Source organism: Lutjanus erythropterus, chromosome 16 (assembly GCF_056507025.1).
Source record: "Lutjanus erythropterus isolate fLutEry1 chromosome 16, fLutEry1.hap2, whole genome shotgun sequence".
Classification (NCBI taxonomy): Eukaryota; Metazoa; Chordata; class Actinopteri; order Lutjaniformes; family Lutjanidae; genus Lutjanus; species Lutjanus erythropterus.
Window position 1 is genome coordinate 7,102,856 of NC_139332.1, and position 24,503 is coordinate 7,127,358.

General features: G+C 37.7%; 2 protein-coding genes across 2 annotated transcripts in view; one reads left to right on the plus strand and one right to left on the minus strand.

The window, feature by feature from the left end:
• The window catches only part of pkib (protein kinase (cAMP-dependent, catalytic) inhibitor beta), a 36,575-nt gene extending 33,603 nt beyond the window's left edge, over window positions 1-2,972 (minus strand). Inside the window, exon 1 of the mRNA XM_084739935.1 lies at window positions 2,735-2,972. The gene's annotated coding sequence lies outside the window, so the exon portion shown is untranslated. The remainder of the gene's footprint in view (window positions 1-2,734) is intronic.
• A 5,707-nt stretch (window positions 2,973-8,679) lies between these two features.
• On the plus strand, window positions 8,680-19,625 carry LOC146312685 (serine incorporator 1-like). The gene is made up of 10 exons (XM_084738841.1): window positions 8,680-8,819; window positions 12,763-12,924; window positions 13,282-13,460; window positions 13,625-13,704; window positions 15,641-15,778; window positions 16,230-16,399; window positions 16,666-16,756; window positions 16,932-17,094; window positions 17,415-17,630; window positions 18,824-19,625. Exons 1-10 carry the CDS (start codon window positions 8,781-8,783, stop codon window positions 18,960-18,962), a joined length of 1,377 nt encoding a protein of 458 aa, XP_084594967.1. The 5' UTR covers window positions 8,680-8,780; the 3' UTR covers window positions 18,963-19,625.
• Window positions 19,626-24,503: the final 4,878 nt, after the last annotated feature.

A 24,503-nucleotide genomic window follows, 5' to 3' on the forward strand; every position in this document is an offset into this window, starting at 1 on the left:
GGTTCATTTCATGTTATTTTCATTGTAGATTTTAGTTTCTGGGGTTAGATTACGTCTGCTTTTAGGAATAAAGAGCAGTCACTTTTAGAGCTGCAACAATTAGTTGATTCAACGATAAGTCCCGTGGTTTTCAAACTGGGGTCCGGGGACTAACAGGGGTCCCCAGCAAAAGGATAAATGAAATATTTTCATTTTAATCACATTTTTTGGACTTTGGACCACAAAGGTTTTGCCATTTTGATTGTAATGTATGGTGAGAGGCAGACTAATATATTGGGCAGTCGATATTATCGGCCTGATATTGGCCTAAAAGAGCCTTATCAATCTATATCGGTGTTGATGTTATCATATTGCAGATTTTTTTTTGCTTGTTTGTTTGTTTGTTTGTTTTATAAGCAACATTTTATGTAGTATGTTCAAGTTGTTCTGTTTTTTGTTATTATAGTTATTCATAATTATTAAAAATATTAGTAAAAGTTTACTGTTTTAGTGCCCTGATGTCATTCTGAATTTAAATACATGAATAAATACAAAAAAAATCAGCCACTATATTGGAATTTTTTTACTCCCTACTACATAGTTAGCATGGGAAAATCAAAAATTAAGTATCGGTCAGGCCCTGACAGTGACCTTAATATGAACATTAATAGACTTTGAAGACTTAATTATCTTTATTATCTTCAAACCTAAAAATTAAGAAAATGATTCCTTAACACAAGATCCTCTCAGACTGGGGGTTCATGGTCTAATGTGCGTTTATTGTGGGGGTCCATGACATGGAAAAGTTGGATTAGTCCATCAAAAGAAAATATTTTTTTGTTTTTAATCATTTCGGATATCCTTAAAGCAAAACTCTCAAACATTTGCTTGTTGCAGCTTCTTCAGTCTGAGGATTTGCTGCTTTTCTTTGTCATTCATGAAGTCTCTTTGTGTTCTGGACTGTTGGTTGGACAAAAGAAGCAATTACATGACATCACTCTGGACTCTGCACTTTTCTTTTCTTTGGACATTTTTTAGGCTAAACAATTAATCCACACAAGCTAGTTTTCTTGTCTTTTCTTTCTTGACAGCTGATGTGCTTTTATTTTGAAGGCCAAATTGTGAGCACCATTTGTTTTTACAATTCTGAATTTCTTTTAAACTAAACAATTAATACATTAAATGTGAAAATAATCAGCGTATTAATTTAGAATGAAATAACCCTTAGTTGCAGCCCTATATTTGAAGCTAATTTATTTTGAAATCAGTATAGGCCATTCTTTTTAAGTCTGTAGGTCTGAGCAAAATATTGTCATCACTAACAGATGAATTATATATACAATAGGTCCTAGTAGGTGGTCCCATTTTCTTTATTTGCTGTAAATGTTATGTTTGTGGTATGACTTAATTTGATCTTAGAACAAGTAATCAAATAATCGATTGTTAATCGCCTATTAAATTAACCAACATCTATTTTGAAGGAAAAAATGTCCAAATTCTTTGATTTCAGCTTCTCAAACGTGAATATTTTCTGTTTTCTTTACTATTTTTTGACCACAAATTAAATGCCTTTGGATTGTGGATAAAACAAGACATATGAGGACGTCATCTTGGACTTTGGTACACACTTATCAAGATTTGTTCACAGTTTTCAGCCTTTGTATGGACCATACAACTAATTGATCAATTGAGAAAATATCGACAAATTAATAGATAATGTAATGTAATGTAATAATTGTTAGTTGCAGCTTGTTTCTAAGCTGTCTCCTGTGCATATCCTGATTTCATTTGATTTTTCTGCTGTTCAGCTGTTTCTCATAAGCTGTTTTAGTCCCCTCTTTTCTTTCTTGACAGCTGTTCTGTTTTTATTTTGAAGGCCAAAACTGTGATCTGAATTTTCCACAATTTTTGACATATTTCAAACTAAATGATTAACAGATTCATTGTGAAAATAATAGGCAGATTAATTGATAATGAAATTAATTGTTTATTACTTCCTTAGTCACATTTAAAACACTGAATGTTGTCCATCGGCCCTTGGATGTGGCCCTTAAGACCTGATACTAAACCACCTAAACCTCAGGTTTATAATCTACATATAATAACCAATAGTGTGATTTTTTTTGCTGTTGTTACAGACTGTTGTTCTTAACATTTGAAATGTGAAGTGTCAGTTGGACTGCTGATTTGTGATGGTGGTGTCACTCCTCAGTTCACCACATCCTGGCCATCATCTGAAGGTCACGCTCTAACGCAGCCTTTAATAAAGCAGAGCAGATAATCCAGCTGCCATAGAGCTCTCTGTAGGGAGCCGGTGGCATTTTCATCTCAACAGCTGACACACACACACACACACACACACACGCACACAATGCTGGAGTCCATATGGAGCTGACAGGTAGCTGCCTGCACTGTCGGCCTGTTTTCAACAATTTGCTCCGGGCTTGTGTTAAATCTGACCCAGCCTGAAGCCTGATATGACTACTGGCACAGATCACAGGATGACCTGTTGTTTGGATCTTTCTGTTTTTTTAAATCAGCTGGGTGCAGATAAAGGCTCCAGCATGCCTCATCGATTCTTCCCTGCTCGCCTATAATCTCTGCTTCTTCTCCAGCATCATTCCTCCGCTGTGTTGGAGGTTATTCGCCCTGTTAGCAGCAGCAGCAGCGGCAGCAGGTGCAGTCTGCTGTCCTACCTGTGGAGCAGAACAGGTGACACTGGACTGTCTGTATGTGCGCAACGACGGACACTCACCAACTGATTTCAGAGCTCTTCGCCGAGGAAAAAAACCACGGAGTCCGAAGTTGGAACTATCCGCCGGTCACCATCTTCTGCAGCGAAGAAGAAGAGAAAGTGCGCGGGGTCAGCGGGTCCGTCCGGTCCACCACATCACACTGCCTCATACCAGCTGACAGAGCCGGACCGCGGGCATACCGGACTGTACAGAGAGCCGACAACACACGGACAGCAGACACTTCTTCACTGTGCGCTCATTCCCAGCAGCAACAGGGAGGAGCGTCGAGCTGGACACGCGCAGCGCGGAGCAGACAGGAAGAGACGGGGTTCGGCCTTCAAAGTAAAAGCAGAAAGAGCGGTCGAGAAAGAGAAGAGTAGAGACGCACATGTTATGAGGAAAACTTGAACAGCAGAAAAACCTAATTGTATCAGAGTATGCTCGGAAAACAATATATAAATAAACAAATTACGTTTTACAGCAATAAAGATAAAAGTCCAAGCCAGACTATGCAGCATATCAGTACCACTTTACAACAAGACTACCTCATAAATGGCTCATAATTAGGTTATTATCAGGTTATAAATACTTGGCAAAATGGCAACAGGGACCTGTTGCTTGCCAAATAGTGAGGCCACATTTATCTGTACTGTTAAGCCTCAGATCTCATTGCTTGCTGAGCAAACTTTGTCGTCTCCACCAACAGCATTTCTACCTATCAGCATCCGTTTTTTTAAAATAAGTTACAAGAATTTAATCACTGTTAGCATATCTTGATAAGCACACACTAAGGCTTTGGTAATACTGTTACATCAGCATTTTAAGCATGTACCATTTTGCACTTGACAATTAGGCTCTCTTTTATAAGCTGTAAATGTTAGTAACTCATTAATAAGAATTTGGAGTAAGTTGTAACTGGATTTTGCCAAATGGTGACCCCCACATTAAAGTATGGGAAGAGTGTTATAACTTGTTTATAGGCATATATTAACAATTAATAAGTGTTTAGAGCCTTATTAATAAGGTAATTCTAAATCATTTGTAAGGGTAATTTTGTTAAGTGGTGCCAGCTTGATAACATCCAATACAGGACTGCAACTAATGATTATTTTAGTCATAAAATGTCCAGAAAAAGTAAGACGTGTTCATCATAATTTCCCAGAGCCTATAGTGACATCTTCAAACAGCATCTTTTGTCCAACAACAGTCCAAAACCCCAAAGACTCTGTATTTACTGTCATGAATGACAAAGAATACCAGCAGATCCTTATATTTAAGAAGCTGGAACAGGGGAGGAAATACCGGGGGGTGTGCAGTCACGGGTTGGGAAGTTGGGGTGATCAGGCCCTACGATGTTGTTGCTCTCACATAAAACTCTAAATCAAATTTAAAACCTTGCCATTTCCTATATATACCCTTAAAAAGGCAGACTCATCTCCATCATGTTTTTTGTTTTGTTCTTAAAATAGTCAGCTGCATTCTATAACAAAATCTAATGCTTATAACAAACTATAAATGAACAATTTTAAGAAAAAAGCAAATGTTTGACATTTTTGCTTTGAAAATGACTAAAATAGCCTCAAATAGCATTAGGTTATGCCCGACTTTTGTGTGGTGTTTTTCAAAACTCAGTGACAATAATACTGCAAATATAAAATATAAAGGCAATAACAATTACATTTTAAGTAATATATACATTATAAATTGTTGTTCAAAGTAATACACATAATAATTCTAAAATGTCAATTTTTTTTTTTTTTCAAGTTTTCTTTTTTTTTTTCTCTCTCTCTCTCCAATTTGCTGAGGACCCCTCTGGCGCCCTTTGGCGGCCCTCACTCTGAAAATCTTGTTTGTCATCTGTGTGGTACAAGTTGTATTATTATTTGAAATATCATTTAAAAAATAACATTAATATTAGCACAAGTAATAGTAGTATTGACATGCAGGAATGATTTTTATTTATTTATTTAAATTTTCTTTGTTTCGTTTTATTTTGATATCACAGTATTACAGCTTCCTGTGTAATTGTCGTGAACTCCCGCTGTTGTGTCTTGCCGCTGCTGCTCAGAGGTTTGTACCATTGTCTTTCCAGTAAGGGGTGCCCTGTATCTCCACACTCAAATCTGAAGAAATGGTCTCTTCTTTTCACCTGACATCTGACAGAAATCCAGGCACTGAGCAGCTTGTCCTCAGTCCTGAAGTGGACTGATAATGTCTTTTATCTCCTTCAACTCATTCTTATCACAGAGATAATAAAACGAAAGCACATGTATTGTGTGTAGTACCACCTCAAAATAAAACAGTGGTCCAGTTAGAGCAAAGCCAACTGCTCTTTACCAAAGGCTGCTTCTGTGTGAGTCAACAGGCTTGTTTTTACATTTTCAATATGTAGTTTTATTTTCTCATTTAACTGATGATGTAAAGTACAACCACATACCCATAAAGCACTGATAAAGCTGTCAGATGCATCACAGTGAACTCAGGCTTCAGAGGACAATGACTGAGAACATGCTGTACTGATAATACTGTTGACTGCTGAGGAGCTTCATACGCGCTCACATAATGTTGTGGGATTATTATGAAAATACCAGTTTAACCAACGTCAGTCCCTCGAGGAGTGTTGACGTTATGAAGCTGTTGATTAACATTAGACGAGGCCCGCCCGTTAACCCAGGCAGTAATGTGAGGCATGGCTCTGCTTTCTCATCAAGATGTTCTAATGTTGCTGCTGAATCTCTCTCTCTCTCTCTCTCTCTCTCTCTCTCTCTCTCTCTCTCTCTCTCTCTCTCTCTCTCTTCACAGATGAACACCTTCAGTGTGTTTGTGAAGGTCAGACACAAACAGATGGAGGTTTGCCCCCCATGTTGCTTTAAACTCACTGTCTGACCTTCGTTGTCACACCTGTTTACTCACTGTGTGTTTGGTCTGCTGAAACTGAATCGCTGTTATTCCTCTCTTCTCCGATATGGACATATAATCAGCTGATACAGAGACTTCACCATGGCATTATTTTGCATGTTGGCAATTAGTTAATTAGTTAGTTAATTACCTGTAATTACTCATCAATAGAAACTAGGAATGTAAGAACAGATTGAATAGGCCTGAGGGTTTGGACAAAGTCACATGATATTTTTGACCAAATGCGATGATATAATGCAACAATATTGTAGTTATGACTATTGGTGCTTTCACAAAATATTAACACCAGGGTTGCAAGTTTGTGTGTTTTCCTTAACTTGTGCTTCAAAATGCTAACAGTCATTAATCATTAATAATTATTAAGCTACATAAAGCATGTTTTCTCTTATTATAAGAATACATTTAAATTTCTTTATTCAACAAATGCCATTGCTTGATAAAACAATGTCAAATTAAGACAGTTATTGCTGTTTTTAGGCTATTGATAATAATGATTTTGATAATTATTCCATATCATAATATAATGATATACAAAATCTGATGATATTCAGTTTCATATCATGATACAATATAATATCAATATATTGCCCAGCCCTAATAAATATTGTGATATCGCAATAAAAAATGTCCCATATATCCCAGAATTATTTTATTGCATTATTTTTATTCTGTTTTATAAAAGACAGACTACTGACTGCTGCATTGTTTTTGTTTATTAATTACCAAAGACAATTAATTTTTTTTGCACATGCTTAGGTCATGGCTGCATTTTTATTTTATTTTAATTAAAGAAATAAAGCAGAAGTGCTTTAAGTTAAAAGTAGGGTTGCAAGTTTTTTGCATTTTCCTTTACCAATAATTGAAAATGCTACCAGTTGTTTAATCAATAATTCATTAATAATTAATAATGACAGGGATGTAAACATTAATGGCATCTTCAACCTTTCATCCATGAGTAGATGCACCTTACCTCGGCACAGTGATATATGCGTGTAGTTCAGTAAAGAGAAAGTAGTTCCTACATGAAACTGCTCTCAACAAGGTCTGTTGATTATCTTCAGTAACCGGGTCATGATTTCTTGAAAGAGACATTGCTTTTGAGTTTTTCAGCTCTGAGCATCACAAGCTAAGTGACATCTAGTCCAATTACAGTGGCGAGAAAGCAGACATCTCTACAACTGATATCTCCAAAACTCTGCAACTCACACTAAAACTGTCTGGATGGATAAACAGCACTACAGGTAAGAGGGACAACATGTATTTTTGATTTGGTTGTGAATTGTCCCTTTAATAGAGGAACCTGAAGTGTGTTTATATTACTCAATACTGAGTTTATAGTGTATAGTATTTTATTAAATACTCTGATGATAAACATTAGAATACTCAGATGAAATATGTGGTGATATAAAAAGTCTGATGTGCTCATTTGCATTCTTAAATACAAACTGTATCTACAAAACATGTGAAGTTTGTGCAATCATAGAATAGAAGAGGAGAGAAATGAGGTGAAGTGAAAATTTGCAGAACAACTCTGTCGGTTAAAATAGAACTCAGAAATCTCATTCTGTCCTTTTGAATATTGTTTTTTTTCTCTCTTCTTTGTTACTCAGTAGTTACTGCATGCATGATAACAAGATAAAACCAAATTTTGAAGTAAAATCGCCTGGAAAAAACAAAACAAAAGAAATGAGGTCTAAAATTGATGAAGTTCCTCTTTAATGACTGGCAGACTGACAACACAGCAAAATATGAAAAAAAAAAGTTGTGAATTGGTTGTCACCATGCATTTATTAATCTTAAAAGAAGATAGCATGTATAAAATGGTGATAACTTTGTGCAGTAATCCTGATGAGCAGGACTTTTTTCAGCTTTATTATTCTGTAGTCTTTGTCTCCCTCTTGCCCGTGTTTTCCACATGTATCCACAGAAAGCATCGAGTGACTGCGTCCTCTTTTAGAGGATGAGCAGCGTCTGTAAATCACTGAGTATGAATATTTATTACTGATGTAAACATCACAGCTGGGAAGAACATGACTGTGATATCCTTGAAATAAATTTCCTGGCACTGAATACAGAATAATGCATAAACCTCATTGGGTTTTATTGTATGATATAAAGTTTCAATTTATGAAGAAGAACAATAACAACATTTCTCCAGAGGGGAGTAAAGACTTTAGCTCACTGATGATTTGCAGACTTTAATACCAAACAGCTTGTATTTCTCAGATTAGAACCATAAAATATATTTAAACCAACAAAGTATTATAAAGCCACAATAATCCAAATTTGATTACCATGAAAAAAGATTCCTGGGAATTAAGATAGAATATAATAGAAATAAATAGAATGTATTTAGATACAGTTACAATTAACATTGGTTACAAGAAATATGCCATGTAAATGTAAGATGACATAATGATTTTTTTCCATACAATAAAACAACAAATGCTTACTTACTTATAAAACTATCTAACTCTAAGTTTGTTTCCATTGTGTTGGTAATGCTAAAATTAATAGCTTTTACTTTGTTTTAATAGGCACATAGACACAACCAGTTTACTGTAGTTTTAACATAAGAGTAGAATTCTCCGAGCTGTTATTAAATGCATCAAAAGGATAGTTCATTGTTTGTCTCTTTTCCGGGACGTCAAATACAGTCTACACAGTTTGTACAAGAAAACTTTGTATATTATGGGATGGGGTCTGTATTGCGCATTAACATCCGATTGGTCACACTTTTGGTCAAGTCGTTTGGTCAGTGTCGGTGTTAACGCCCTGTGTAAAGTAGACTCATTTTTTCCAAATTTACTCAAACAGTAACGGAAGTAGAGTGAATTTGCTGATAAAATAAAACCGAGAATGTCAACAACAACAACATCTTTCACTATATATTGCGTATTCGTCCTGTTCCATGTTAGCATCTACTCAAAAACGCATTAATAAACAAACTTAAGTAGAATATTGTCGTTATTGTGCATACCAAATAAATAATGTTCGCGTATACCTGACACGAATCTTTTATTTTGAAGGATAAAGACGGATTTCCGTGTCATCTTTTTAACTGACTTGACGGCGCCATTTTGACTCAGTTTCTTCCTGAACTTTTAAAGCTTTTCAACTGTCTTCAGAAGTCAGAAATAAACCAACATGGGTGCTTGTTTGGCACTGAGTTCCCTCGCCAGTTGTGTGAGTAAACGTTTACCGGTTGAAGTGTTGTTACGTGATAAACGCAGACTTAGTATTTCTTATAATTTCTTGACTAATTTAGCCTGCGTTATGTTTACGTTGTTTAGCGTTAGCCAAGACAACGACGTCATGTGAAACTCGCTATTAAAATGAGACATTTTACTACTACATATGAGCATGTAACATAACCTCCATGTCTCATGTGATGTCATATATGAATTTACATGTATTAACAGTTGATAGATATTAGTTAAATTCGGGACACACCCTGTAGACATAACGTTAACTCCTCGTCCATTTATTCTGGACGTCGTTGGTCCAGTTTATTAATCGTCCTCTCTCCTCGTGGAAAGCTGTGACAATGAGGGACCAGAACATTTAAAGTTGATAAACTTGTACCACTTTGTTTGGCTAAGCATTAGACCCAACTTAAACTAATATTTAGACCGACTTGTAAATGTTTGGGTAAAATAAAGTCATATGAGGCGATGAAATGAGCCCATATGTAAGGTCAGATTTTTGAATAGAGTTTGGTGTGAGAGCAGAAGCGTCTTTGTGCTGTCATTTGACTTTCTGTACTCTTCTCTTACAGGGTAATTCAGCTGTTAAATGTTTTGGAATGACAGTAGTCAAAGAATATAAAAAATACAGCACTACGTGTGTTAACCTAGATTGCAAGGTGTTTTTAAAAGGGCGCTGTTTCCGGGTTTTACTCGTGATCTTCCTCCTCCCCTTCAGAGGGTCACTGTATTGTTGCTCTGTACTTGGTGATTATTACTGCCTTGGATCTACATTACATCCTTTTGTTGTGTATTGACTTTTTTCATAGTTTATATTATACAATCTGGAAAAAAAAGATCTCATTGAGATAAGTTTCTAAAGATTTTCTTCTAATTCATTTAATATGTATTGTCAGGGCAATTTTTGATACAAGTGCTGTTACAATATTTTAGCTTCAGTATGGAATCCAAGGTGTTTTTAGGCTTTACTTTGAAAACATAACAGTTATTACTTCAAAACCTATATTTTATTCACTTTTAACTCTTTATTTATCTAGGCAAGTCATTAAGCACAAATTCTTTTCATTTAACAAAATGCACAAAGGCTCTCAAATGTTAAATGTCTAAACACAAAGATTTGCACAAAAAAGATGGAACATTTTAATGATTATGTTTCCAAGATTAAAAATATACTACTTGGCATCATTTCCAACATAATCCAGTGTTTTATCTACATAATCTCTCATGTAAACCAAAAATCTTTTAATATTTGTAATGAAATAGTCCCATCACCATATTTGTTATGCATATCTATCTAAATAAATCAGCAGATGATCTTATACTCTGGAAATTAGTTAGCATTAAATAATCAAAATCAATATGAACAGCTGGTAAAATTAGTAAAGTGACAAAATACACTGAGAGCTGTGGGTATAAAAGAATTCTGTAATCTTTATTTTTGCAGTTGCATTTATTGTAACAAATTAGATGTGATGACAAAGTCCTTGAGAGTCTAGACATCTTTGGTTTACGTTCTTTGAAAGTGCTTGAATTTTAGTTTAGTTGAAACCCTTTAAACACAAACAGCTTACCTAAATTTATTGTACAAATTGACAGAATTCGGATTTCAGTGCTGCTCATTGCGCTTTGTCTGAATGTCATATTTATCATTGTCTTATTAAACACAATTTAAATAGATAGCTCACCCAAAAATTAAAATTCATCATCTACTCACCATCATGCCTACTGAGGGTCAGGTTTGTTTTCTTAGTCAGCAAAACACACAGAGTTTCACAGGAAAACAAGAATCTCACAAATAGTGGAAGTGAATGGTGACCAGTTTTCAAAAGACATACAATGCTTCCATACTGCTCATCTGTCGTAATCTAAGTCTCTTAAAGCCCTGACATGCCATTCACACACAAAAACATGGTGTCAGTAAAATTTATTTAGTCAACTTGGCATGGTGGGGCTTTAGGAGACTTGGATTACACCAGACAAGCAACATGGAGGCATTTTATGTTTTTATTCTCTTTTTTTTAAGTTAACACTGGTCACCATTTGGGATTCTGCAACACTGTTGCCCTGTGAAACTTCAGCAGTGTATTATCAACTAAAAAAAAAATAAACCTGACCTTCAATCGGCATTGGGGTGAGTAGATGATGACTGAATTTTCAATTTTGGGTGAACTATCCCTTTCAGAACAAGCGGTGCAGAGATGAAGACCCTTTTAATAACTAGCAACAATATCATCATCCACCTCAATGCTTTCACTGTGGACATCCTGATATTCCAGTTCCATAAACATCGCTCAACCCTAATGTAGAGCTGCAGTGTTTAGTTCATTCATTCATTCATGCAGTGTTTAGTTCATTCATTCATTCATTTTCTGTAACCGCTTAGTCCGTAAGGGTCGCGGGGCTGCTGGAGCCTATCCCAGCTGACATTTGGGCGAGAGGCGGGGTTCACCCTGGACAAGTCGCCAGTTCATTGCAGGGCACATAGACAGACAACCACTCACACTCACATTCATACCTACGGGCAATTTAGAGTCATCAATTAACCTAACATGCACGTCTTTGGACTGTGGGAGGAAGCCGGAGAACCTGGAGAGAACCCACGCAGACACGGGGAGAACATGCAAACTCCACACAGAAGGGCCACTGCACCACCGTGCCGCCCCAGTGTTTAGTTGATTAATCCAATTAAATAATTGCCAACTATTTTGAAAATTGATTCACGCTTTTTAAGAAAAATTGTCCAAATGATCTGATTTCAGTCTCTCAAATATGAATATCTTTGGGTTGTGGACCAAACCAGACATTTGAGGATGTTGTCCTGGGTTTTGGGACACCCTGTCAACAATTTTCACTATCTTCTGACATATTGTGGACCAAACAACTAATTGATTAATCAGAAAAAAAAGATTGTAAGATTAATTATGATATGATGATATAGTTGCAGCACTAGTTAGATACCACCTCTCAGTCCTCGACAGCTGTTGATACTCTGCAGGGTTCAACGTTAAAAATGTCCATCAGGGTTTTTCAAAGTCCAATGTTATGTCTTTAAATGTCTTGTTTTGTCAGTCCAAAAACCAAAGCTATTCAGTTTAATGTGATATAAACAGAGAAAAGCAGGAGCATTAAAAATGACTCACCTGGGCAAGTGAGTTGCTAGATTTATGAGCCAGGCATGATATTTTACTTGCCCCTGGAAAGCAGACAATCCTTCTTGTTGAGCCCTGCTCTTTTTAGTTTTGCAAAATAAAAAGGCACTTTATATATGCACTGTAATTTTTAATAATCCCAGTTGTCCTTGCAAGATGCTTGTAATATTCTTAAGTAAACTCTGAGTTTTGTTTTGGTGTTTGTGAAGTTCTGATCTGGACTGTTTTCAACATATGGGTTATTTGTCAGAGCTGTTTGTTGCCATGGCAGTATGTCTTCGACCAGTCTGAACCGTGGAAACTGGATTCTTCCCGTCATGGCTGCAGTGTTTACACCCAGGGCCTGTGTGTACTCTGGTGCATATTCATATTTAGTGAAGGATGGCTGAGCTCAGCTCCAGTCTCCGCCTCAGTGCCTCACACACCTCTCAGCAGCAGTCTGCATGTGAATCATGCAGGAATCCTCTGTGATCCTGTTCACAGCGCCGTATAAGAAACAGAGAGGGGGGGGGATTTGTTCTGATGGCAGCTCTAATCACAGGCCTGATTACAGCCGCTGCAAATCATTTGTCTTTGCTTCTCTGCAAGTGTGCAGAAGAAGAAAGGTGGTCGTCTTGACAGCAGACGCACTGTTGTTTGTTTTGTTTTTTTTCTCCCGACCACAGTCGTTGCAAGCCGTGCATGCATTACCCTGATTATCCCACACCCCAGAGCCCTGTCCCTGCGTTTCATCAAATCTGAATCTGCTAATTCTCCCCCTCGTCTCTTCTCCAGGCGTCCTGTCTGTGCGGCTCGGCCCCCTGCCTCCTGTCGGCATGCTGCCCGTCGACATACAACTCCACCATGAGCCGGCTGGCCTTCTCCTTCCTGATGCTGCTCGGGACTCTGGTGTCTGTCATTATGATCCTCCCAGGCATGGAAGAACATCTTAAAAAGGTACATTAGATAAGACCAGATTAGATCAAATTTAATGGTCCACACAGGCTTTTATAAACGTTTCATAAGGCCCAAGTTTCATTCCATTTTACAGACTAAAAATGTCATCTCCAATTCAACACAAAATAGGAAAATAATTCAAATTAGTTTCATAAGTCTGTAACCCAGCAACAGTGATACTGGAGAGCAGCTGACAGGATGCTTGGATCATGCTTTTGTTATATTTTAATCAGTACGCTCAGAAGAAGTGATCTTTTTATATTTCTTATAATTTTATAGAGATTTCAACATCAAAAATCATTCCATTTGACCCAGTTTAATCCCTGCTTGTCCTCCACCCATTATTTCCTTTGTCAGATTCCAGGTTTCTGTGTTGATGGCGCAACCATACCTGGCAAGGTGAATTGTGACATCATAGTCGGCTACAAGTCAGTGTACCGCATGTGCTTCGCCATGGCCTGCTTCTTCTTCCTCTTCTCCATCATCATGATCCGAGTGCGCAGCAGCAAGGACCCCCGAGCCGCCATCCAAAATGGGTTTGTACTGTGCACCCAGTACCACAGCCCTGCGTGATGAAAGCACGCTGCACTCTGGTGGACAAACACGAGAACTGCACTTCTGTGATTGTGTTGTATTTACACTGAGACAAAAATGTGTTGTGTACATACTTAGAATAACTTTACCTTCTTCTTCTTCTCAGTTTCTGGTTCTTCAAGTTTCTGTTGCTGGTCGGTATAACCGTGGGAGCTTTCTTCATTCCAAATGGCGTCTTTACCACAGGTATTAAAGAACTGAACTCTGGCATCGAATGCTTTCTCAGATTACTCTTTTCTTGATAAGCCTATGTTTTGAGCAGAAAGTCTGTGTTTTGAATCATAAAGATTAATTTTAGATTATTTTATTCAGGCAAAGTTTTTGTACATTTGCTATAGTTTTTAGATTAGGGGTGTCACAATATACTGGTGACAATAGCCGTGATATTTAAAATGAATGAATGAAATGAATTTGGCTGATAGCCTTGTTGCCTTTTCTTTTTTTCAGTTTTCCTGTAGGTGTTGTGATAATGTTGTTATCCTGAGTTTTTTTGGCCATGATGATTGTGTAGTGAAAAGATATTGTGACAGTCCTAATTTAGATAGATTTTCTTTTTGAGAGATGGTCTTCTGTTTTGAAAAAAGGGATTTTGTTAAGAAAAAAACACTTGGACTCCTCAAACAAAGGTATTAAAAAAACATAATTTAGGAATTGTTGCTTAAACACAGGTGTCATATCTGTACTAGTATCAACAAACGTGAAATGATACCCATCCTTATAGCTTATGTACACCTGGTATATTACACCTGGTATTAACATAAGTGAACAGCTCTAAGTACAGTTGTTCACACCTGGCATGTCCATTTGCATCTCGAGTGACCATGTGTGATTGGATCTCACTTCTTTACTCTTCATGCAGGACTATTTTGTCTTTGTTTTTGAGTATCTATTTGGCTTTTTAATATTAAAGACTTTATGATTTGTGTGTCTGTATGTGATTAGCACCACACTAAACTCATCTATCAGCCCACGATGAGCCTCATGTTTAACCTGCACTGTCAGCAGGTTAAATGCTTTTGTGGGCTGGGAACTATGAGCACGACTGTGTGGAAATCTGGTGTTTTCACATCACAGCTGAGGAAGACAGGCATTAATGACAGAGTCAGAGAAAGTAAAATTGTGTGTCCTGTTCATAGTTTAAGTTATAAAACCCCTCTACCCATGGTGCATCTCTCCTGTATGCTCTTCATAGCAACACAATGTTTGTACAAGGAAAGAAACAACTTAATGTACTGCATTTAATTCAGAATTTAGCCTGATATTACCCTGAATTGTCAGCTCGTTACTCTTCATTTCCATATTCATATTATATCATCTTCATATTCAGAGAAACAGCCAGCTCAGTGGAGTGGGCGGATTCGAAGGTCTTGACCCAGGCTAGACTGAATTGACAAGAAGGCATAAATGATTAAGGATCGGCTGTGGCTGTTTGGCAAAGTTTCTAAGTTTTTCTTCACTCAGCAAGTCTCAGAATTTTTCAGTTGTGAAATCAGTTGAAAGAGACAGTGTGTTCAACTAACATCTGCTGCTTATCTTGGCAGGTAAGAGAGCCCAAACACTTCATTTGCATGACAGTGTACCAAATGGAAATCAGGATGTCGGTTGAGTATGCCGTCCTTCAGGACACATTGTGTATTCACTGCTGAATGAATCTGGTCAAATCAGCTCAGACAACCTCTGAATGTGGCCTGAGAGATTGGATCTCAGTGCTTCTGTAATACATTTTTTCAATGTATTCATACCCGTACTGTCTTGTTAAGTAGCATGTTAATACCAGGTGTAAACAACCTATTAGAGATCAACCTGTTTTGAATGTTAATGTTTATGCTGATTTTGCGAGGCCAAGTGGAAGAGGAGCTGAACAAGTCGTTCTTGTTTTTTCCTTCCCAGAAAGTCTCATTGACAGTTTGTGTTTATTGTAATTAACCACTTGTAACAAGTTTAACTCGGTCACGATTTCAATAAAAATGATGAAGAACTTTAATTTTATTCTGATGTTCGTTGTTCATAAATAAACTAACCATCAGTTCATATAACAGCCAGAACTTTATGGTTTAGTATTGTAATGACTGTCATTATAGCGTAATAACCCTCTAAACAAACCCTCTCTGTCTGTTCTCAGTGTGGTATTACTTTGGCGTGGTGGGCTCTTTCATGTTCATCATCATCCAGCTCATCCTGCTTGTGGACTTTGCCCACTCCTGGACCCAGTCCTGGCTGGAGAACGCAGAGGAAGGAAACTCCAAGTGCTGGTTTGCAGGTAGAAGGGACCCTCCGTTTAAAGCAGAATGAAGCTTCACATGCAAGTTTAAAATTTAAGATTTTCACAGTGGGTTTTTGAAGGGCAACTCCTGTATTTTAGTATAGATTTTAGAGTCACTTTTCACTTTTGCCAGTTTCATTTCTAAAAATAACATTCCCACAATGGTAGGGTTAGAACATTCAGCTTTTTAAACCATTGAACAATAAAATCACTAAAACCACGATTGAAAAACAGAATAAAATGAAATTTGCTCTTACGTGTGGTTGGCACATTGCATTGGACTTAATTCAGCTCTGTGTACCAGTGTAGTAGTGATGAATGTAGAAAATTTGACCAGTCAGACTACATGAAATGGACCGTGTCAGAACTAGATAACGCTTGCTGAACTACATCTGAGTTTCATGTGATTGTCAAGTGATTTCACTCTCTGCTCGTGTTTTCCTTGCAGCTCTGCTGTCTGCAACTATCCTGAACTTTTCCCTGGCTTTTACTGCTGTCGTGCTCTTCTACTTGTTTTACACCCAACCTGACGACTGCACAGAGCACAAGGTCTTCATCAGCCTCAACCTCTTGTTCTGCATCGGTGTGTCCATCGTGTCCATTCTGCCCAAAGTTCAGGTAATGTGGAGACGTGAAGATGTGTAGAAGATGGACGTAACTGAGTATTTACAGACTGAGGCTACAAAATCATGATAATCCTTCATAAGAAATGAGGACGCCTGCTCTTCGACGCTCAGTCTAGAGGACAAACTAATACGGAGCTAACAATTGTCCTGGCTGTGACCTTCTGTTGTCTCTGTGAGCGAGGACAACATCACTTGAGCAATGAAGAGAGTTTTGTTTTTCTGGCGCAGTGATTTATTTTCTGACTCATGTCTCCACAGGAGGCTCAGCCCAGCTCCGGCCTCCTCCAGGCCTCCATCATCTCCCTCTACACCATGTATGTCACCTGGTCAGCCATGACTAACAACCCCAGTAAGTTCAATGAGTCTGAGTCACAACACAGCTGCATCTTATTCATAATTTGAACCAGAATAACTGACTTTGCAAAGGAGTATAAAAACATGTGACACCCCCTATAGCTGTAATAGTTATTAGTTGCTGTGTTTTTGTCAGCTGTTTACTTAATTTTCTGTGTTTTCATCCTCAGACCGTAAGTGTAACCCCAGCCTGTTGAGTCTGGTGCAGCCCAGCAGTCCAACTCCAGCACCTGGACCCACTACTCCCACCCAGGCCCCTGGGAGCGTCCAGTGGTGGGACGCACAGGGCATCGTGGGACTGATCATTTTCTTGTTCTGTACTCTTTACGCCAGGTATTTCATGGTTTGCCTTTACTGTAAGATTTTAGACATTTCTAGAACTAACTTTCAAGGTGTACATACTGTATGTCACTGCCTGCACACTGCACTGTCAAAAACCACACAGAAGAGGTGTGCGCTTAGTTTAATGTGCTGCTTTTGACAGTCTGCTCATGTAACATGCAAAAGAACTGAGGAAATAGTTTAAAGAGGGAAAGTTTGCAGTATTTGAAGTGTAGCTGTATGAGGTACTTATTATATCAAAAGTAACATAGTCCGTTTATTGCCTAAAGGAGATGGCAGTCTATTAAAAAATGACCTCTTGCACTCTGCAGTATCCGCTCCTCCAACAACGCCCAGGTGAACAAGCTGATGCAGACTGAGGAGGGCCAGGGTCTGACCGCCGCCGCCGAGATAGCGTCAAGCGAGGACGGAGTCCACCGGGCCGTGGACAACGAAGAGGAAGGAGTCACCTACAGCTACTCCTTCTTCCACTTCAGCCTCTTCCTGGCCTCCCTCTACATCATGATGACCCTCACCAACTGGTACAAGTAAGTATCTGTTTAGCTCCTTTTACACTGGATAAAAAAATCCCATTAATATCTGGCTTTTGTCTTCAGTTGGAAAGGGTACAGTCAGCATTCATTCACCTGTCAAATGACTCTGCAGCAGAGGTATTATAGTTTTGTATTTTTGAATTTGAATTAATAATGTAATCGTAATAATCTGAATTTTATTTTTACTTCATTTTTATTTATTTACTTCAATTCAGTTTAGTTTCAGCCAGGTTCCAGGATGGGTTTTCCTGTTTCTTTGTTGAAAAAAGTTTTAGTTTAGTTTTCACAAGTTTCAGCATTTTTTTTTATGATAATATGGGGGATATTTGTCAAGTACAAGATTTAAGAAGTTCAGAATGGGTATTACAGCACAACCAGAACACTTTCTGAAGTCATGTAGACATCTCATTGTAGATAAATATTATGCACCACTGCCTCTTCATGCTTGTTGTATTGACAAGTTTAATCAAATTGACTGGAAGACTAAAACTTTTCTATATATTTTAATTTTATTTTAGTTAGTTTTTTAAGTTCAGTATCATTTTATTAAATCTAATTTGTATTTTATTTAACAAAAATGTTTTTTCTCAGCTAGTTTTAGTTAACATTAATAACATTGCTCTGCAGTAGTCATGAGTGTTCATTGGCTCCAGCTCTCATCAGCAGTGATGGAAACATGACACCCGGGTGGATACACTAATTTCTGCCCCTTTTCCGGCGCGATGCCATGAAGGCTTTTTGCCTCCATTGATACCATCTGTGATTCTTTGTCTAGGGTTCGCACAGGTGCTGGAAATCCTTAAAAACACTTTTTTAATGTCATGTTTCCAAGGTTTGAAAAGTGCCACAAGACACATTTTGAAACATGAACCTTGGCTGTGTTTTTTTGAATTTGTCATCCTAAAATGTTATGATGAAACATAATTATTTTGTGTAAAAAACAATATGTATATAAATATGTAATTTACCACAGCTGTGAGGTGCTTGAAAATGCCTGAAAAGTGCTTAAATTTGGCTTGTCAATCTCCTATTTTTAGCGGGTTCAAACATATTTTAAAAAATCTGCATATACACACTAATTTTGGTGTAAAAACAGTTTTATTTGTTGTTCGTGGCTAACTCCTTCAGACAGGCCCACTTTCTTGCAATACTGACTTTTCTCTCTGGCTTCGCTCTCGGCTCATCAGGCCCAACACCGACTACCAGGTGATGGAGAGCACCATGCCGGCCGTGTGGGTGAAGATCTGCTCCAGCTGGCTCGGCTTGGCCCTCTACCTCTGGACACTGGTGGCCCCGCTGGTGCTCCCAGACAGAGACTTCAGCTAAAAACACGGTGATGTGCTGTCAACATGTAGCCACTAGGCTAGCCTCCTGCTGTTTGCACCTTTAAAGAGAGATTTAGCTTTAGCTTCAAACTGATCTGCTTAATTGTTTGATTTGCTCCACATTTAAAGTTGGAGAAGCCAATGCACGTGTTACCAAAATGTTACCTTTTGTGGCTCGAGTTTTGCAGAATCGTAGGATTGTTTGAGTTGAGCTTTAATCACATTCCACTTTTACCACCTCAGGTTATTTTTTCTATTTTCTTCCACTGTTAAGAATGTTCTATTTGAGAGCACTACATGTCTTAATAGGAGTACATACCTTTATAAGATGAGACCAAATGAAACTCAGATGATCTCTGTGGGGAGTTGATGTTTTATCTTGGCTTTGTTTCACTACATTTAGGTCATACTTTTAAGAATTTCCTTTAAATCAGTTAAATCCACCTGAAAGGTGTCTAAATTTCTGAGATTTACTTTTTCTATTTTTTTATGGCACAGCTTTGTTCTAGTGCTCAGTTTTATAGAAGGCCTTATTATATTTTCTCAAAAGTTATTCAGAGGGACCATTTTTGATATTTTTCACAGTTTTGACATTCAGATTTCAATATATTTGTTGTTCACTTTTCATTATAATCAATAAAGTTGACATTCTGTGTGTCTTTAACCAGAGTGCAGGTGGCATCTCTGTCCTGTAGGTGGAGCTGTTCTTCATCAAATTAGACCTTTTCTTTATAGGAGACTCACTGAATTTCATTATACAGAATTGATTTGGATAAACTGTATGTGGAGTAAGATTTCTAAAGCTGCAAATTGTGTTCTTTTATAAATACAACTTTGGGAATCGGCCCATGTTTTCTTCACAAGCAGCAAACACAATGTCATCAAGTGTGGTCAGCAGGGATTTCCAAATGCTTCACTGCCCTCCCTCCATTAATCACATGATCCTGCTAAAATGTGATTTATTGTGTTCCTTCGATGCAGGATTCCCTAGTGCAGCACACACACTCGCGCACAATCACACACATACACACACACATTTGGCAAGTAATGTAGAGGGAATGTGTTTTTCCCTTATCACAAGATCAGCATGAGCAGGGGGGCTGAACACAACACTTCATTATACTTCACAATATTCATTCAATGCTTGTGTCGGGGAAGCACGACAAATGAGCGGCCTCTGAAGTCATGCTTGGACAATCTCAGGCGCTCTATCTGCAACACAGTACAGGAATTTACATTTCTGCCCACACAGTCCTTCTTATATAATATTTTTTAAACCCTCTGACTTCCTGCTTGATTTTCATTCTCTCATTTGTACATTAAATATTACAAATAAAATCAGTTTATGTGCATTATGAACCATCACAACCAGATTTTAGTCCCTTTGGAGGCATAGATAAACCGACAGTATATCCATCAGATGTTTTTTTGCAGTCCTAATGAATGAAATGCATTCACAATAATTTTAGTGCACCTTATAAACTATATTGATGGGTTAAAGTTGGAAGTCTTACACAAGAGAAAGATAAAATAGAAATGATCAAAGTCAAAGCAGCAGAGACTGAAACATCCACATTTTTAGTCCTTAAAACACATAAATGTGTCTTTTTATTAGACCCTCACTGCCTGACGAATGCATATGTCTTTCAAACCCCACATATACGCATGCTTTCTTCCAAACATTTGAAGTCTCCAAGCTTAAGCCAAAATAGCCTTGATGACATCATTAGGCGTCATCTTTTCGGACTGACTGTAAATTCTGTCATCATGTTCATTTTAGCTATTTTCCATTGGGGAACGGTCGTTAGTTAAAGCAGTATTCAGATTTAAGAGTTGTGTTTTGTCAGTCCATTTACACAAACCTGCACAGCTGCGCTGCTTTCACTCCCTCTTGTGGCCGTCTGTGTGGTCATTTTTCTGGTTCTGACACAGAAAGATGATATCCCAGTTCTTAAAAGAGTACCCCACCGATTTGAGATTCGGGTGTGGTAGTAGTACTAATGGAACCTCGATCCTCTAGACTCTTTGGGTTTGTTTCACTACCCATACTACCACACCATTTAATATGCCAGAAAAACATTTATTATGTCCCAATACATAGTACGTCAAATGCAGTATGTTGAAAATGCCGGTTTTACAGTTTGCAGGCCAGCATGCTTTTCTGGCTTTTCTAGCTCACAATCCTCTGCAGAATGGAAGATGTGTCACATTGACAGGACTGCAGGGAGAGAGCATAGACTGATGACAGCTCATTAGCTGCGTTCCAAATTGTTTTCCTTTTACTTCAAATTTCACACTACAGGCTGTGACGGATGTATGCATAGGAGGGTCCAACTTAAAGTGTATTGTAATGACAATGTGGCTTTTTGCAATTGTATGCATGCTGCATGAAATAATATGCGCTGAAAGTAAAAATATGTGATTTGGAACACTTGCAATAGGCCTGTCCATAATCTACATACAGATTATCTTGTATAAATTGGTGGAGTTCTTTAACCTCACATACATAGCTCTGATTGGATCAATTGTTTTCCAACTGGAGAAACAGCCATCAGTGAGCACAACAGCAGACTTGTTTGAATTGCTGACGAAATTAAGAGATTCAGTGGGCTAACACCAGGCTACTGTAGAGATCCACTTAAAACATAAAAGTCTTAAAGTCCCTGAAAATATATTTTCTCAATAAGTTAATACCGTCATTTAGAGATGTTCCTGGTGACTAATTTCCCTGGCTATTAAACGTAAAATTAATTTAGACTAGTTGACCAGAGTAAATTTATTAACTGATGATGTTAAACTCTGTCCAGAAAAATACTGTGTATTAAGAGACATTTGAAGCCATTAATCACAGTCAACAATCACCAAATCATATTTAAATGCAGCTGAAATGTGTGTCACTCCGTGCTGTGCAATACAAACATTATATATAAACCTACAAAACATGACAACAACTCACTAAATGCTTCACCTTTTCAGACCACAGAAGATCACAGTGTCAGCAGATAAACGACCCAGAGCTGATGTTAGCTGCCAGCCTGACACACAGTGTGACTAACGTTAGCAGTGCTAGCAGCAGCAGCTGCTCTGCTTGCAGGTTAACGTCCGTGTCCGTGCTGAATGTGGTAACATGTTGCTCCAGTCAAGTGATTATACACCAGTTTGTTGTGTCACAGTCTAAATTCAGCGTTATTTCCATATTGTAGGTTAAAACACTGTCAAACTGCGCTGGTTTTACGAACTGTCATCTGCCGACTTTGCTGATAAAAACATCCGGGGTTGCCTGGGCAATCAGGGCATACACACTTATGGCAAGAGGGGCTGCTGTCTGATAGAGTCCGACTAGTGGTGGTTGTCTGCATAACATCTTAGAGGCAACAGTTAACTGGCGTTGTGCATAAATGCTATACTAGTACTACTACTATTAATACTGATTAATAGATGAACAGACTAGTATTTCTGGTGCCGACTAGTGAGGGTGCTGACATTTAATTGTGTTGTCGACTAATCGCAGTCTCTAACTAATTAATCTCTAACTGGTTTTTAAATGGGTGGGGCTCAGTAGGAACAAGGTGATGTCACATCCTTCTGTGCAACAATTTTAAGTCAGAATATTGTGACAGTTGTTGGGAAATTTGGCCACTGTCAATCAAATTGGATCAAAACCCACCCACACTGCACTGATAAAACAGATTAAGTGTGTTTTTTCTTAGTGTTAAATGTTAAAAGCCTGATTAGAGGCTGCTTACAGTGCTGGTGTTGCACTGTAGGGATAGAGAGAAAAAATTAAACAAACTCTGTCACGGACAGACAGTGAGTGTTGTTAGTGGCGTTGCAGAGTAAGAACCACAGCAGCACGTAACTGGACCCAAGGGACACTTGCAGTTGAGTTTACATGTTATTTAAAGTACTGCTGCTGAACATGTAATGAGCTATCTAACCAGCAAACTGACGTTAAGGGCACTTCTCCCCTGTGAATGCTTGTTTGGTTGCTTGTTGAACAAACCAAGGTGGAGGACAATAATTGACAATAACAAGTGAGGACGAGTCCTTCACCGTAAGTCGATCAGCTGTTTATAACTGTCAATGTAAAGTTAAGCCTGTTATCCTGAAAACAAAAGCCCACTGCTCTATAAATACACACTCTGGGGTTTGAGTTTAGTGACCGCCTGCCTCACTGCCTGCCAGACTCCATTGACATATTGCTCAATTTAGCCATTATAAACCTCTACATGTTGTAAAAGATTATCAGCGATTTTGTAGAACTCATAAACAGATACTCATTCAGCATTAATTTGAACTCTAATTAACGTGAAACGAATAGAAATATCAAAGGATACCGCAGCTGTAGCGTTGTTTTCAGAGCGATATTTGAATTTAATGTTTCCTTAATCTCTGATGATATATCATGCTAATTTTTTCAGATTTATTACAGTAAATACAAATTTCTTCTTTAACTTGATTTGTGATTATTTAGTCACAGATATATAATGCTATAAATAAATTGTTTAAAACGGTGAGAAATAGGTGTGTTGGTCAATGAATAACACTCTCATTTTATTATAATATGAGCTTGAAAATAAAAAAACAAAACAGACAGTAAAGAGTAAAAAAATCAGGCATCAGTCAGAGCCAGTGTCTCCTCTAAGCCAATCGGTTTGTTGACATACACAACATCAAGCAGGCTAATTTAGCGCATTGATGGTTATGTCAGTAATCTGTCGTTGGTCCAGTTTCTGTCTGGAAATTCAGCCTGCTAATGCATGTTGAGCTCAGGCTTGGGGAGTAATCGATTGCAGGTAATGAGATTACTTAATCTGGATACATAAAAGTTAACTGTATTCTATTGCAGTTACGGATAAAACGTTGTAATCAGATTACAGATGCATTTAGTGAAAATGCTGACTATTAGTAGAATTACAGTTTTTCAAAAAGAACGATATTCTACCATGTACCGTGTGAATCAATCAATAAATTGAGCAGAACAACAAACAAACAATTTTAACAACAAACATTAAACACCTAGAGCTGCAACAATTAATCTATTATTAATCGACTCTTAAATTAATCTGCATCTTTTTTGATAATCAGTGAATCATTGACTAATATTTTAAGAAACAATTTCCCCCCAAATTTTTTGAAATTCTCTCTGACACTAAACTAAAGATGTTTTAGTTGTGGACAAAACAAGACCTTTGAAGATGTCATCTTGGACTCAACATTTTTCACCATCCTCTGACATTTTATGTATCAGAGAACTAATTGATTAATGGAGAAACTGGTAAACAGATTCATCGATAATAAAAAGTCATAACAGGAAAGACTCCAAACGTGACGCACATGACCGTGACAAGATTAATTGATCAATTAATCATTTTGAGTCACTTTTTAACTACAAAAGGCTAAACTCTCTGATTCCAGCTCCTTGAATGTGAATATTTTCTTTACTCCTCAGTAAACTGAAATATTTTTGAGTTGCGGACAAAACAAGACATTCGCTTTGATTAACATCTTTCACCATTTTCTGACATTTCATGGACCAAAC

Bases quoted from the DNA above. Each gene is read 5' to 3' on its own strand.
- LOC146312685 (XM_084738841.1), top strand. From the start codon at position 8,781: ATGGGTGCTTGTTTGGCACTGAGTTCCCTCGCCAGTTGT. The intron at 12,925-13,281 runs GTACATTAGATA...TTCCTTTGTCAG, and splicing joins TGGAAGAACATCTTAAAAAG to ATTCCAGGTTTCTGTGTTGA. The intron at 16,757-16,931 runs GTAAGTTCAATG...TTTCATCCTCAG, and splicing joins AGCCATGACTAACAACCCCA to ACCGTAAGTGTAACCCCAGC.